The 13,863-nt window shown below is 41.7% G+C and overlaps 1 protein-coding gene across 1 annotated transcript; it reads right to left on the bottom strand.

Moving 5' to 3' along the window:
• Window positions 1-7,523: 7,523 nt before the first annotated feature.
• Window positions 7,524-12,952, bottom strand: LOC125528984 (putative glucose-6-phosphate 1-epimerase). The gene is made up of 9 exons (XM_048693399.1): window positions 12,709-12,952; window positions 10,882-10,956; window positions 10,387-10,443; window positions 10,123-10,283; window positions 9,859-9,999; window positions 9,553-9,655; window positions 9,362-9,461; window positions 8,995-9,255; window positions 7,524-8,001 (listed from the first exon to the last, which is right to left on the bottom strand). The coding sequence occupies exons 1-8, from the start codon at window positions 12,835-12,837 to the stop codon at window positions 9,017-9,019; spliced, it is 1,005 nt and encodes a 334-aa protein (XP_048549356.1). The 5' UTR covers window positions 12,838-12,952; the 3' UTR covers window positions 7,524-8,001; window positions 8,995-9,016.
• Between the last annotated feature and the right edge of the window lie 911 nt (window positions 12,953-13,863).

Below are 13,863 nucleotides of genomic sequence, written 5' to 3' on the forward strand. Positions count from 1 at the left end.
GGGAGGGAGGGGGCAGCCGCACCCTTGAGTCTTGGCGCCTCCCTCTCCCCTGCGACACCTCTCCCTCTCGTAGTAGAACGGCGAAGACCTGCTGCGGTGACCCCTGCATCCACCACCACGCCATCGTGCTGCTAGATCTTCATCAACCTCTCCTTCCCCCTTGCTGGATCAAGAAGGAGGAGACGTCACGCTGACCGTACGTGTGTTGAATGCGGAGGTGCCGTCCGTTCGGCGCTAGGATCTCCGGTGATTTGGATCACGTCGAGTACGACTTCCTCATCCCCGTTCTTTGAACGCTTCCGCGCATGATCTACAAAGGTATGTAGATGCAATCTGATCACTCGTTGCTAGATGAACTCATAGATGGATCTTGGTGAAACCGTAGAAATCTTTTTGTTTTCTGCAACGTTCCCCAACAAGGGAGCCTTGTAGGTCGACGACGACGCAGGGGATGGCCGCCACGGCGACATCGGGCGCGTGGCCGGCCGAGCAAAGGCGACGGCCATGGCTCTGCCTTCCCCCTTGTCCAGGGAAGTGGAAGGCCGACGTGGGCTGGGCCTTTGTGCACTGTAGCACTTAGGTCCGGTGGCACAGTAAAGGCCAGACCTTTCTTTTTATTTATACTTTATTTATTTCTTTTCTTTTCGGTTTTGGCTAATTGTTTGGACACCAAATGAGTTTTGTAAAATATGAGAGCTGGCCCACAAATCACAGCACAATATATCCTACCACCAAAAACTAGTTTGGGGTAAATATCATTTCATATTTATTTTATATTAATAAAAAGGTTATTAAATAATGTTTTCAGCCACTCTTTGAGGTTGTTTAAGTCACTTATCAAATTTCAATAATGTTGTTTACAATTTTATCATAGCCTCTGATTTATCTACTATTTATTGAACATTTTAGTTTTAATATTTGAAAACTTTTATTGTTTGCTTGATTTTGAATTTGAATTCGAATCGGTTTCAAACTAACGCGAGATTAGCAATAATAACCGAGGTGATGTGGCATCATTAACGTGGGATTACTGTAGCCTAATTATCCGGGCGTCACACCAGTCCTTCAAGCAATCTGTAATTTGCTGCTCTGGACTCACATACTCTATATCTTGGTAATCCTTAAATCCAGTTTTTCTTTGATAAAGAATCTGTCAATCCCCACATGTTTAGTTCTATCATGTTGAACTGGGTTCTTTGCAATCTTAATTGTCAACTTATTGTCGCACCATATATTCATACAATTGGTCTTCAATATCGAGCTCGTCTAATAGATTCCTTGTCCATAACAACTCACTCGATCCCTAAGACATGGCTATGTATTCAGCCTATGCAATTGATTTGGAAACAAGTTGTCTCTTGCTCCTCCAAGACACCAGATTTCCACCTAGAAAAACACAATGACCTGAAGTTGACCTTTGTCACCCAGGCAGCTAGCCTAGTCAGCATCACAATAACCATCCATGATAAGGTGTCCATGACTCTTGTTTATCAGTGCTTTCCTAGGAGAACCATTCAAGTATCTCAAGATTCTATATACTATCTCAAGATGTTCACTTCTAGACTCATGCATATATCTTCTCATAGCACTTACTACAAATGCAATGTCTGGTCATGTATGATACAAGTACTACAATTTTCCAGCCAATCACTGATATTTTTCTTTATCCATAGAATCACTAAATTGGGCAGTCACTTTATGATTTTGGTCAATTGGGGTTGAAACAGCTCGACAACCCAACATGACAACATTAGAGAGGAGGTCCATGGTATACTTTCTTTGAGAAAGAACTATACCTTTTCCAGACCTAGCCACTTCTATACTAAGGAAGTACTTGATTCAACCAAGATCTCTAACTTTAAAGGCCTTACTCAGACACCCCTTGAATTATCTCTATGTAATCATCACGATGATGATGATGATTCGTCAACATAAACTGTAATTATGCTCATTTTCCCTTTAGAGTGTCTATAAAACAATGTATGGTCACAATTGCATTGTCCATACCCATGTTACACACCACCCATATAAACTTGTCAAACCAAGATCCTTAGGGACCGCTTCAGTCCGTAAAGTGCTTTCTTTAGCCTACATACCTTGCCAACAATCTCAAAAGTCAAGAACCTAGGTGGGATCTCCATGTATACCTCCTCATACAAGTCACATGCAAGAATGCATTCTTCACATTGAGTTGGTGTAAAGGCCACACGAAATTTGCTGCACGGGACATCAGAATCCTCAGGGTGTTCATCTTTGCTACTGGAGCAAAGGTCTCATCGTAGTCAATGGCATATGTCTGATTGTACCCCCTCGCCACAAGTCTTGCTTTGTACCTTTCAACATTTCCTTCTGCTTTTTGATTCACGGTGTACAACCACTCGCAACTGGCTATCTTGTTTCCTATTCGAAGAGGTCGTTGGTACCCATGTCTTCTTCTTACACAGATCCTCTAGCTCTTCCGCCATGCCCCCATCACTTTGAGCCCTCATTTTCCTTCTTCCAGACAGTCAGAATTGACACAGACTGAAGAGAAACAACAAATATGCTTTGTGGACTGGAGATAATGCTTTATATGAAACATAACTTCCAATATGATTGTCATCGAATACCGCTTCTCTGGTATCCATACTTAGTTCTCCTCAAGGCCACTGGCCCTTCAGCCTGATCCTTGACAGGGGGGAGAGAAATCAGATCAGTACTACCTTGTTGTTCGGTCAGTGGCTAATCTGGTTGCTCCACCTGATGTGCAACACCCTCACCTTGCTTTTGTGAATACACCTTTAGTTGCTACTCTTGCTATACTATCCACCTCGACACGATACCTATCTAAGCCCGTGCACGCTTCTGAGAATAGACCTTTAGCTGCTCCTCTTGCTCTGTTGTCCACCTCAACATACTACCAATATGATCTGGTGTCGGTGTGCCAATCTGCACATCACCGGTGGAAGTCGATGCTTGTATCACAACAGCCACATGAGTTATTATATACCCGTCTATTGCTAAAGGTGAATGCGACTATTGCATCATATGCATCTGTATGCTACTACTCTCCCCATCTTGACCAACTTCCGGTGGGACTGTGGGAGACATTGTCAAGTTCTTCAAACAAGACAATTAGGTTAGTTTTATCACAATAAAAAGGTTTTGTTTCACAAAACATAACATCCATGCTCACAAAAGTTTGCCTCTCAGAACGACTTCAACATTTGTATCATCTTTGTCCTAAAGAATACCCAAGAAAGATACGCTTGACTGCCTGAGGATCCAATTTGTTGACTAGTGGCCTATGATCATGAACAAAACAAGTGTAACCAAACACCTGGGGGCTGGGAATTTATTTTTCGTGAAAACCAACTCACACGGTGATTCCATACATGTCACCAGAAATGGAGTTCTGTCGATCAAGAAAGTGGTCATCATGACAGCTTCACTCCATAGGAACTTGGGCACATTCATGGGGAACACCAATGCTTGGGCTTACTAGATGGCAATTTTTCCTCTCTGCCACCCCATTCTGAGGAGGTGTGTCCAAACAAGATGTTTGATGGAGGAGGCCCTTGTCGGACATGAAGGTACCAATGGCCTTGTTAACATACTCGACTTCATTGTCAGATTTGAGTGCTTCAATTTTCACATTAAATTGGGTCTGAACAAGTGCAAAGAAAACTTTGAAACACTGAAGCACTTCATATTTATGTTTCAAAAGATAGACCCAAGTCATAGAGAATAGCAATCAATGAACATACCAAAGTACTTCATACCTCTAACAGATAACACTAGACATGTCCATATATCAAAGTGGATTAACCAAAAAGGAGATATGATCCTAATCCCCTTACTCACATATGAGTTTTTGGTATGTTTAGCAAACTCACACGCATCGCAGTGCAGCTTGCTCTTGTCCACACCACTCATTGTATCAGGAAATACTTGATGCATTTATCAAAAGACACATGCCTCATCCTACAGTGATGGCTTAGGGCTCTAGTCTCCTTATCCTCATCAACTGTAGGTAGCATGTGCATTCACTCCTGGTGTGTCATGTTGTGATCCATGTACCATAACCCCCTTACTCCTCATTCCAGTTCCAAGAATCATGCCCGTCGCTGTCTCCTGGCTCAAGAACCCAACCTTGTCAAGAATTATTCGGCAATCAATTTGGTCAACCAAGGAACTCAAGGACACTGGGTTCATGAGAAAAGACGGCATAGACAATACTAAGGATAATTCAACACTTAGTGTGCAGATAACTATCGCAACACCTATGGTGGCCTAGGCTTTGCCATCTGTTGTGTGAATGTTTCCTGGCGTATGAGAGAGTGTGAAAGATAAGATTTAAACTCATTAAAGCCTCCAGCAACATGGTCTGATGCTCGAGAGTCAAGAACCCATTCAAAGTTTATTTTATGGGCTGCTATTGATGCATGCTCAATGTACCTTCATTTGTATTGACAAAGTTAGCATAACTAGTAGCAGCTTCCTAGCCCCCTGCACGTTGCTTCCCTTCAGCTGAAGTAGATACATTTAAATTGGGAGCATTCCAATGAGGAGTGTACCACAAACCTCCACTCCTATTCTGACCAACTCAGCTGCTATTGCCACCATTGTAGCCTCGGCCTCCGCTTCTTCTGGGTCCAATGAAAAATTAGTTGATACGCCCTGGTTGACCAAAATTATAACACCCCTCAGAACCTCACTGGTCAACCACTCTATAAGTAAATTCATTTCCATCTCCTCTTCTCGACCGCGGGTGCACCTCTTCTTGGGACATCGCAACAATGGCCTCATCAAGGGACACAAGCGTCAATTGATGTAGTAGTGCAACATGCCTGCTCTCAAAACCTTGATCTAGGCCTTTCTAGAAAATGCATTACATGTCTGCGCTCAACCCAATTCCTGACAATCTCCATAGATTTAGCATGTGGAAGCTCAAGGGGGTCGCGCTGATCTAGATCTGCCAAATGGTGTTGCGTATCATTCACATATACCATCACACTTTTGTTACCTTGACGAACAACCTGAATCTTGTCTTACATTTGAGACATGAGAATCAGATTTCCTTTACAAGAGTACCTCTTGGACAACATGGTCTGCACATCAAAAGCACTCGACAATGCCTCAACTGATAATGGCATCCCTTCCGTAGCACTAGCAGCTCGTTGTCGTCTCCAACACCACCTCATCTCCCACCTCCTTCCTCTCAACCTCAATAGCCAGTCGTACCTCTCTCTCATAGTGCGCAAGCTCACCCAGCTGATGTGGGATGCCAAGAACAGCAACCCGGAGTACAAGAACAAGAAGTAGTCAGAGGAAGAACCTTGCGATGGACCAGCCCCGCCCTGGCCATTCACTTCCCACCGTCGTTCGTGCTGCCTTGCCGCACCACGAGCTCTCACCCAGCACCACCACATGCTTCCTCTCAAGTAGGAAGGTGTTGGTCCCCCAAGTGTAAGGGTTTGTGGCAAGCATCAATTTTCCCTCAAAGTGGATGGTCTTAAGGTTTATTGAACCAGTATGAGCTTCGAACTACTACCAATGATAAGTATTTAGACATATAGATACAAAACTTGCACTAGCCCCAATGAAACTAGTAAGACTGCCAGTCTTACTAGCCTTTCTAGTTACAAGGATTAAATGCTAGTGTGTGGAAGATCGTAGTTGCAAGGAAAAGAAATGAAAGTAGTAATTGTAAAGCTCATTTGATCGAGGTTGAAAGCAATGAAAGAAGAATGGATTGAGATCCATAGGTCACTAGTGGTTTCTCTCCAAAAGAAATAGCAAGGTGTGGTGAATAAACTACAGTTGTGTATCGATTTTGCATTTTTATGACTAGGATTATACATGGCATAATTGCATATGAGCATCATGTCCAAAGTCCAAACATCTATAGACCGTTACCCAATTGCATGTATAGCTAATACTCCAACCCAATGCATCTCAAAGTATTAAGTAAAGAAACAGAGTAGTGGATTAAGTATGATGACATGAAGTAGATGATATATTGTCTTCACCTTGCCTTCGAAGGACAACTACGCAATCATCTTTTTATTCCTGGTCGCAACAATACAATGCAAGCATTTTTCAAAAAAATCACTGCGGTAGATTACTTGCAAGATTGAACCCAATCAACATACACAACTCCCTCTTGGAGATTACCATCAAACTTGGCCAAAGAAATACAATTAGATTAGAGAACATATATGTATAAGAAGTATGCAACAAAGAAACCAAATTCATCTCAAAAGAACTCATGACAGATCTTATCATAAAGTGATGATTCATCACACCGCAACAAACATACCAACAGATTACATTAGATGGACCACAATCATGTAAGGCAACTCATGTGATCTTTATAAAGAGAAGCAAGGGAGAAAAGAATCATCTAGTTATTGTTATGGATCACAGTCCAATGGAAACTACTCATGAGCGATCATGGTGGCCTTCAAATTGATGTAGATGGCCACCAAGATGACTTTCTCCTCGTCAGAGTACCAGAAAAAGGACTACATATTGAAGCGCTTTTGAACAGAGAAGTGTGGAAGCGAAAACAGTATGGCTCCATGATATTTAGGGTTTTCGGAGCAAATAAAAAATATAAGCGTCAACAGGTGATGGAACGGAGCACCAGGGACCCACGGCCTCACCACACGGCCACCCTAGCCGCGCCACTTGGCCGCATGGGCCTCATAGGGCTCCCCTGGGGCTCGGGTCCTTTGGAAGCTTCCCGACTCAAAACTTTTTCTAATGTTTTTTCAAGATTTTTGGAGCCCCGTAAAATTGATTTTACTGAAAGTCTAAAAACATGCAGAAAACAACAATTGACACTAGGCATTGAGTTAATAGGCTAGTCCAAAAAAATAATATGAAATGATGTCAAAAATATGCCAAAGTGATATAAATGTAGCAATAAAAAATCAAAAGAAATTATATATACATTTGAGACATATCACCACCCCATAAATCTCCTCGCGTCCTCACGCCCCACCCTCTGATACCATGTAGGCGTGGAGACTAACCTCTCGCCGATAGCCGCAGATTTATGTGGGCAGACTCACTCATGCCCTCCTTCTAGGTCACTTGGTATAAGTGGGTTTGGGCCTCATAGGCCGAAGTGATGGGCCTCTCTCATACAACTGTATTTATACCAACCCATTTTTCGTGCACAGAAAGTTCTCACTGTCTAATCCATGCGTCAGTGCATACACAACAAACATTTTCATACATATGGCTCCATCAGTATAAAATAAATGCATCCCCCACATTTTATTTCAAACTTGCTCACAACCAAATCAGTCGATCATAATCATTCCACCCGTGCAAGCTAACCATTTCAATTTACGCAACAGCAAAGAAATTTCTTCTAAGAATTCAGTATGAATTTCTTCTAAGCTAATCATGCTTGGCTATACGTTAGATCAACTTCTTCTAAGAATGCTAACTAAAATGTCCAAACAAAACTGAAACCTTTTAGGCTAACAAGTTTGAAAACCCAACATGTGTTGCTTAGATTGCATAACTGATTCACCAAAAATAACAGCTTTACTCAGGGACCCAAAAACACCATGCCTTCATATAACTATCCAATGGTGCACAATTGCATCCAAATAAGCATGGTTCAACAACCACCAAGCCATGCAGCTCAAAACCTTGGCATGTTTACACATCATGTGTGTTTATCTGAAAGGTGGTTTGACATCATCTTCGCCTTTTGGCCACACTATGAAACTTACGCATAAAAGAAACTGGTAAAAGAAGAAAATACAGTTATAAATTTATTTTACAACCCATCTAAGATGTTTCTTCAATCATCCCTATGCAGGGTACAAACACTGATTTGTCCCTTTATGTCATGTGGATACCGAAACAGAAATCAATGTTGAGATTTTCGCTCTGTTGCGGTAGGTACGCCGAAAACAACAAAGATTTGAATAGAATGGAAGAAATGTTTTGACACTCGTAGCTGCCATTTTCCTTGTGCATATGATATTAATAGTCTACCTGCAACGCAGGAAACATGTCAATATGAATCATACACAAGGAATTATTAATGAGAACAGATGCAAAACAATTATTGGCTTGGAACATATATGTATATGACAGGAAGTTCACAGTTCACAGCATCTTGATACTCACAACTAAAAAGGAACAAAATGAAACATTGTGCAGGCAAGCTAGACTTTTGCAATTGAAGTTCTCAAAATAAAAGGTTTCCACAATGTGGTTGCCACTTTGTCAGTAAATTCTAGTAAGTTTATATTAATCTCCATCGAATCCTGATTTCCAAATATGAAAAGACAGGTTATGCATACCATGTCAAGTTCTTAACCAAGCCATCAAAACAAGTCTGTTTGTGGTCACAATTCTTAGCGAGAAATTTTATATGTTAATCGGCCACTCCTAAGTTCAAACACTTCAGATGGTCCAGAAATCACTATCCCAATAAGTACTCCACCACATTACCAGATATACACATCACCTAGTATCCAGCCTGAGTTCCAGCACTTGATCTGGTCTAGAGATAGGACGCCCACTACTTAACCTCAGCACATTACCTAACATCCGGTCTCGCATGGTGGACTTAATTCTGTCTAAAGAACACATTATGTTCCAACTAAGGACTTAAGCACTTCTATGTATAATTTGGAGCACATTGTACAAGAAAATAGTGTGCGACGCCCTCCCTCCCTGACACTTAGATCAGGGTGTGTTTGGTTGAGGTTGAGTTTCTTTTGTTCATGACGAGCCCGTAATTACACATCTCTGGGAGTTGGCCTGCTGGCCTCTCCTTGTATTTTTTTATTCCTTTTTAATGATAATGACACGCAGCTCTCCTGTGTCGTTCGAGAAAAAACTTTGTATGCGAGTGACTACATTCAATGAAAAGACTAGCTACAATAGAATATGGAGTATGGATGGTATTATATGTTCTCTGCATGAGTATACTATGTTCACAACTTACATACATGGCTATATTACTAGTATAAATGTTACCTGCACAGAACTTGACTAAGGGCTAGCTGACTGAATCCTCCGGAACAACTGAATCCTGAATAACACGATCTGGGTCCAATTGACCGCTGTAATAACTAGACGGAACTGCAGATAGTTCCAACTTTCCAGTCCACTCCTCACCAGGCTTCAGAGTAATCGCCTTTTCTATAGCAGCTGCTTCCACACATACCATGCGTTTATATTCGTCATCCCCAAAATCTGCCATTGCCTTAGCTTTTTTGTCCCATGGGTTCCAAACAACTGTAACCAAGAAGAAAAAGAAGAAACTCTTTAAAATCATTTCCGACGATTATAATGCAATAATTTATTACAGTTCTGAGAAAACAAATGTAAGAGTTCACCATACCAGCATCCGGAAGTCCTCCTTTCCTCACAACAAATGTTCTTTTTTTCTCATGATCAATAATGGCAATTTTTGATGGCGTGCCCAGATATATTCTGTCCAACTGTGAATTTTACAGATGCTTGAGTTAGAAAGTGGGATGCAAAGAAAAATGAAAAAAATGGTAATATGATTCAAATGCCTTGGTAACGCACCTCAGATTCAAAAACAATAGCATCGCCTTGTTCAGTGAAGCGGGCCCTATCTTGTAAGTTGTCTAGGTAATCCAGAGTTTCCAGGCCTTCTACTCGTATCTCACTGAAATATTAGAGTGGAATTATGACAAGAGAAAAAAGAACTACTATAAAAATGAGGCAGTTAACAGATGTGGAAATTATGGAATGTTTAGATTTGGGACAAACAAACTTAGGAGTGGGGATTAAGTATTCTGCTTCTGTTATGAGATCACTTCAAACTCTTGATATTGTTTTTTTATTATGATAGTGAGCTGAAAAACATACCTTATATCAGAAATTGAGAAGTACGTGTGATATGCAAAGGTAAAAGAGAATGGCTTTCCATCTGCATTGGTATTCCTTATACGTGAAGTCAGCATCAGATCTCCACCAGGTCCAAGTGCAACCCTCAGACGGTACTCAAAACTGCAACGAAAGAATTGCTCTTATGGATCCATTTGAACACACAAATTATAACGAAAAAAAATATGCCCAGTTTCTAAAATAGCATGAATCCACTATAAGTATGTAGTTATTTAGGATGCCCACCTATGTGGCCAGATCTTTAAGTCTTCATCAGTAGGTTTAAGGATTAAATCGATGTAAGCTCTACTAGAGATTGGTACTGGAAATGGTGGTGGATCAGTGTCAACACTCCAGATCTTGTTCCTTGCAAATCCATGAGCTTCCAGCTGTCCGAAGTTGGAAAACTAGAACGGGGAAGTACTTAGCAAAAATAAAATCAGACAAAACAGAAGGAATTAATGAAGCAAAAGAGTAAAAAAACAGGTTCAGAAAACAAAACTCTCATACCTGAGGAAAGCAGATTGGTATACCTCCACGTATAGCTTTTGGAGGTTTGAAAATAGCCTGACAGAACAATCAAATCAGTCAAGCAAATATTAGGCAATCAAGAAGGTGTGGGATCAAGATTCCAGTAAGATTCAGATCCACATATATTTTGATGTTGACAAGGCAAAATGAGCACCAGGGAAATGCTAATTTAGAATACCGCCATCGCCACATCATTATGGCATATATGAGAAAGATGGTAATGAAAATTATGTAAAGATTGTTTGACTTACTGCACTGAAATGTCAACCATAACTCAAGATAAAACTTGCTATTGACAGCACATATTTTTGCCCAAGCATCGAACGGGTAAGTACTGAACTAGCTTTCAGAATAGATATATATTTGTATGTTATAAAGTTCTGGATGATAATCAATTCAAGTCAGGACTTAGACATGATTGATAATCGAAACAATGCTGAGATAATATTTTGTACTTAAGGAAAACAATGGCACCTTATTACTAACGAAAAGCAGCTCCTCCCCATGTTCATCTTTCCATGATGTTACATGGCCACCATACAGGTACACCTGGCAGAAATAACACATATAGGACTAAATAAGTAAATACCTATTTGTTTGTAACAGGTTAACTAAAAAAAGCTCTCAAAAGGTGGTCAGAACTTCTCAAGTCAAGTTCATTTTGTGTCTGCTTTTGAGGTTTGGAGCTCAACGCCTATTTTGGATGGGTAGTTGCTGTTTGTTTCTGTCAAAACTTGTAACGACCACACAGTTTTTTGGTCTATTTCGACAGTCATGAAATCCAGGTTCATCCTGTAGCAAATAGGACTCTGGAATGCACAAACAAGTGGGCAGATAATTTATAGTAAGCGCTTGTTGTTCTATATTAGTGTCGTTTCTATTACTATCAGATGTCCATCAAGTGGAATATTCATACTGCTGACTAATAATTATGCCATGAAGAAATACCTATTTTTTGTTGCAAAAGCATTCCGAATATCCCAAAGAACAAAAAACAATGTGCCCAACTATAGTGATCTGAGTGTTGAACTTCCAATAGCCAAGCCTTGTGGAACAGCAATAAAACATATACACCTGTCGTTACTTAGCCCATTCGTCTTCTTCGTGTACATTTGATATGCCAAAAAAAATTATGGGCTGATCTATCTAGTGCGTCTCAATAGAAGCATGTCCGGACATTAGGAAAATCATGATTCGGGTAACTTCTAAATGACAGGTGGAATAATAACCATGGCAGTAGGGTCACAAACTTAAAAATCACTCGGAACAACATCACAAATGACCGCTAGCTCACCACCCATCATTTCTGTACAGCTCAAATTCTCACCTGGCAATTTTACCTATCTACCAGTGCTGACCTCATGGCCTTCTCCATGAATTGCAGCAGAAACTAACACCATGGCAGAAGCCCAAATAGCCGGCATACTATTCATCATCGATGTCTGGATAACTGAGTGATAAAGTAGGCAGCAGGAGGTAGATCGGAGGAGGCTCGGATTTTTTCATTTTATTATCTGACCAGTTTGCTTGATAACCTGACCCATCACTTCTATGGGTACAGGATTGCAGGTTTGGAGAATCATATATAACGATACGGTAAACTGAAGTACCAAACAACAGAAAATCAATATGTTCGATCGACGAGTCCTAACCTATAAAGGCATATGCCCTGCTTCACATCACTCCAGTGTCCTAACAGCTAGTTAAGCGAGCAACTATCTTGGAGACTCCTTTGATGATTCCATTATGAACCTATGCTCGCCACTCTCTCGAGTCACGAGCACATAGATCACACACACCAATTAGCATATTAAAGCTTTGTATTCAGGAATTACAGAAACTCCATTATACAGATCACAGTGGACATTTTTTGATCATGTTGTTGATTTCTCGATCACCATTAATAACTATAGGCGTTTACTGATGCAAGGTCCTAACAGTGAACGCAACGGACTTAGACTTTGGGTCATATCAACCATCGACAGCGTACACCGGGTTTTTTTCTTTCAAAAAAATAATGGCCAGAACAATCATCTCCACCCCAAGATCAGTTCCTCACGGGCTCCACGCAATCGAGCGAATGATAAATGATGGCAATAAAAAAAAGCATAGGAAAATCCGCTACGATAACACTTCTGCCGGGAAAATGGTCGGGATCGGAGCAGCAATTGCAGAGGCTGCCCATACCATCCAGCCCCATGGCAGGCGGCACGGATCTGCGCCGAGATCTGGCCGCCGGAACGCCTACCAGTTGGAACTCAAAGAGGGAGACAAGGTGCGTTGCGCCCAGCAATATCTTACCTCGGCGGTGATGCGCCGGGCCTCGCGGAGGACGACCTTGTCGAGCCCGTTGGCGCCCTTACGGTGCTCCACGGGCAGCGGCCCCTGCGGCGCGGCGGCGCCCTCCTCGCCGGCCCCCGACGACGACATGTCCGGCCGCGGAATGGCAGCAGGAAGCGAGCGAGTGAGGTGGATGTGACGAGAGAGGAGAGATCTCTTTTAATTGGGGAATTCTTCCGGGAAGGGACACACAGTGCGTGCGCCGTTCGGTCCGGTGCCTTAAATAATTACTCTCCGAGTCACTCACAGATGCCTTTGCGATCGCGATTTATTGCAGCTTTCTTTCTTCGTTTGTTTGTTTATTCATGTGCGTGTGCGCGTGATCCTGCTTTTCTTTCTTTTTTTTCAAAAAAACTTATGTTCTATTCATATTCAATCATCACAGTACAACAAACACCAGAAATAATAACATTGTACTTCCTCCGTCCGAAAATACTTGTCATCAAAATGAACAAAAAGGGATGTATCTAGAACTAAAATAATCTAGATTCATTCCCTTTTATTCATTTTGATGACAAGTATTTCCAAAGACGCGCCGCTGTCATCGGCCCTCACTCACCGGAGCTAGGCAAAACTTGTTGTAGCAGACAATCGAAAAGTCGTCGTGCTAAGACCTCATAGGACCAGTGCACCAGAACAGTAACTGTCGCCGATGAAGAGTAGTGTAGATCGAAAGAATTCAACATGAAAACACATGGATGTAGCCGAACGACGACCAAATCCGAGCAGATCCACCAAAGACAAATCCGCCGGAGACACGCCTTCACACATCCACTGACAATGCTAGATGCACCACCAGGACAAGAGATAGACGGGAAGAATCTTATTCCATCTTTAGGAAGCCGCTGCAGTCTCACCTTCTTGAGTAGGGCACAAATCTTAATACCAAAACTTAAAAAATAACTACAAACGAAGCCCTCCTGCCAACAAGAGCCAGGATCCACCGCGCCTCCATAGCTCTAAGGCCACGGAAGACGAGACAGACCGATGGTAACACCGGCGAGAGGCAGAGGAACCCTAAATTTTTGGGGATGAGGATAGGAACTAATAAACCAGAATGAAGGTAGTATACTATACTAGGACCCTACAGTGTCAAAAACAGTCTTAGGTCTCCTT

Source organism: Triticum urartu, unplaced genomic scaffold (assembly GCF_003073215.2).
Source record: "Triticum urartu cultivar G1812 unplaced genomic scaffold, Tu2.1 TuUngrouped_contig_5263, whole genome shotgun sequence".
NCBI classification, from domain to species: domain Eukaryota; kingdom Viridiplantae; phylum Streptophyta; class Magnoliopsida; order Poales; family Poaceae; genus Triticum; species Triticum urartu.